This window comes from Phytophthora parasitica, assembly GCF_000247585.1.
Source record: "Phytophthora parasitica INRA-310 unplaced genomic scaffold supercont2.55, whole genome shotgun sequence".
NCBI lineage: Eukaryota > Oomycota > Peronosporomycetes > Peronosporales > Peronosporaceae > Phytophthora > Phytophthora nicotianae.
In genome coordinates this window covers 67,129-68,128 of record NW_008649041.1, presented here as the reverse complement: position 1 = coordinate 68,128, position 1,000 = coordinate 67,129, and the positions used below count along the sequence as shown (strand labels likewise).

The 1,000-nt window shown below is 53.2% G+C and overlaps 1 protein-coding gene across 1 annotated transcript; it reads left to right on the top strand.

Moving 5' to 3' along the window:
* Positions 1-822: 822 nt before the first annotated feature.
* PPTG_15458 (hypothetical protein) lies at positions 823-996 on the top strand (the record flags this gene model as incomplete). The annotated part of the gene is made up of 1 exon (XM_008913668.1): positions 823-996. The coding sequence occupies one exon, from the start codon at positions 823-825 to the stop codon at positions 994-996; it is 174 nt and encodes a 57-aa protein (XP_008911916.1).
* Positions 997-1,000: the final 4 nt, after the last annotated feature.

The following is a 1,000-nucleotide window of genomic DNA, read 5'->3' as shown; positions in this document are numbered from 1 at the left end:
TCGACCAGCACACTGCTGCCATCAGAGAAAGCGTTGGCACTAGCCTGTTGGTCCAACTTCTGCTGACAACCTGAACAATTATGCTAATCTGCAGTATTCTTTGAGGTGTCAAACGGTCGTCGCACAACAGTGGTTGTTGTGACCACACAGGACATCCTTCGCGGCGAAGAGGTCACGGTGGATTACGGCGACGACCTTTGGTTTGTCTGTCGCTGTGAGCTGAGTGAATGCCGCCACAGCAACATCCAGGACGAAGAGGATCCGTGAGAAGTGTGACGGCGTTCTATTGCGCGACGGAGCGGTACAGGGGGAGGATGTGGAGAAGAGTTGGTGACACTGTAGGTATCCACGTAAGTGTGAATGAATCCAATGAAGTTGACTAAAAGACACGTGAATGCGTTTGTTCCTTGCAGTTCAAAAAGCGGTGTAGGAAACGACGTGAACAGCCGACGCGCCGTGGTCGACGCTAGGTTGGCGCCAAGGATCTTGGTAGGATATAGCTAACGGTGATATTCGAAAGTTTCGAACCGACCGGGCATCGGCGCGAACTTTTCGCGCGCTGATTTCGCGCGCTCCACGTTGAAGGTGCTAGATGACAGCTTCCTTTCAAGATACAAGTTAAACTGGTGGTTGTGGTGGCTGTAGTTGGAGCAAAACCGTCTCCGCTGGTAGTTCTCACTTCGGCTTTTGCCTCACTTCAAGTGTCACCGAGCACTCCGTCCCCGCCTCTTGTCCGCGGCGCTCACCTGGTAGGAGGACTGCGTGGCCAGCTTCTAATTTGCTAGATCGCTTGTCAATTAACGCTTTGGTGTTTGCATACAGATGGGCAAGAGCTCCGACAACACAAATTACACGATGAACAAGATCGATCGCCTCATGGATCTCGTAGAGCAGGCGCTACCTTTGGGTAGGGACGAGTGGGAGCGCCTTGGCGCCAATTACAATGCCGGTCGCGCCCGAGGATCCCCTGAACGAGAGTTTGCGGCGCAAGTTTAAGGTG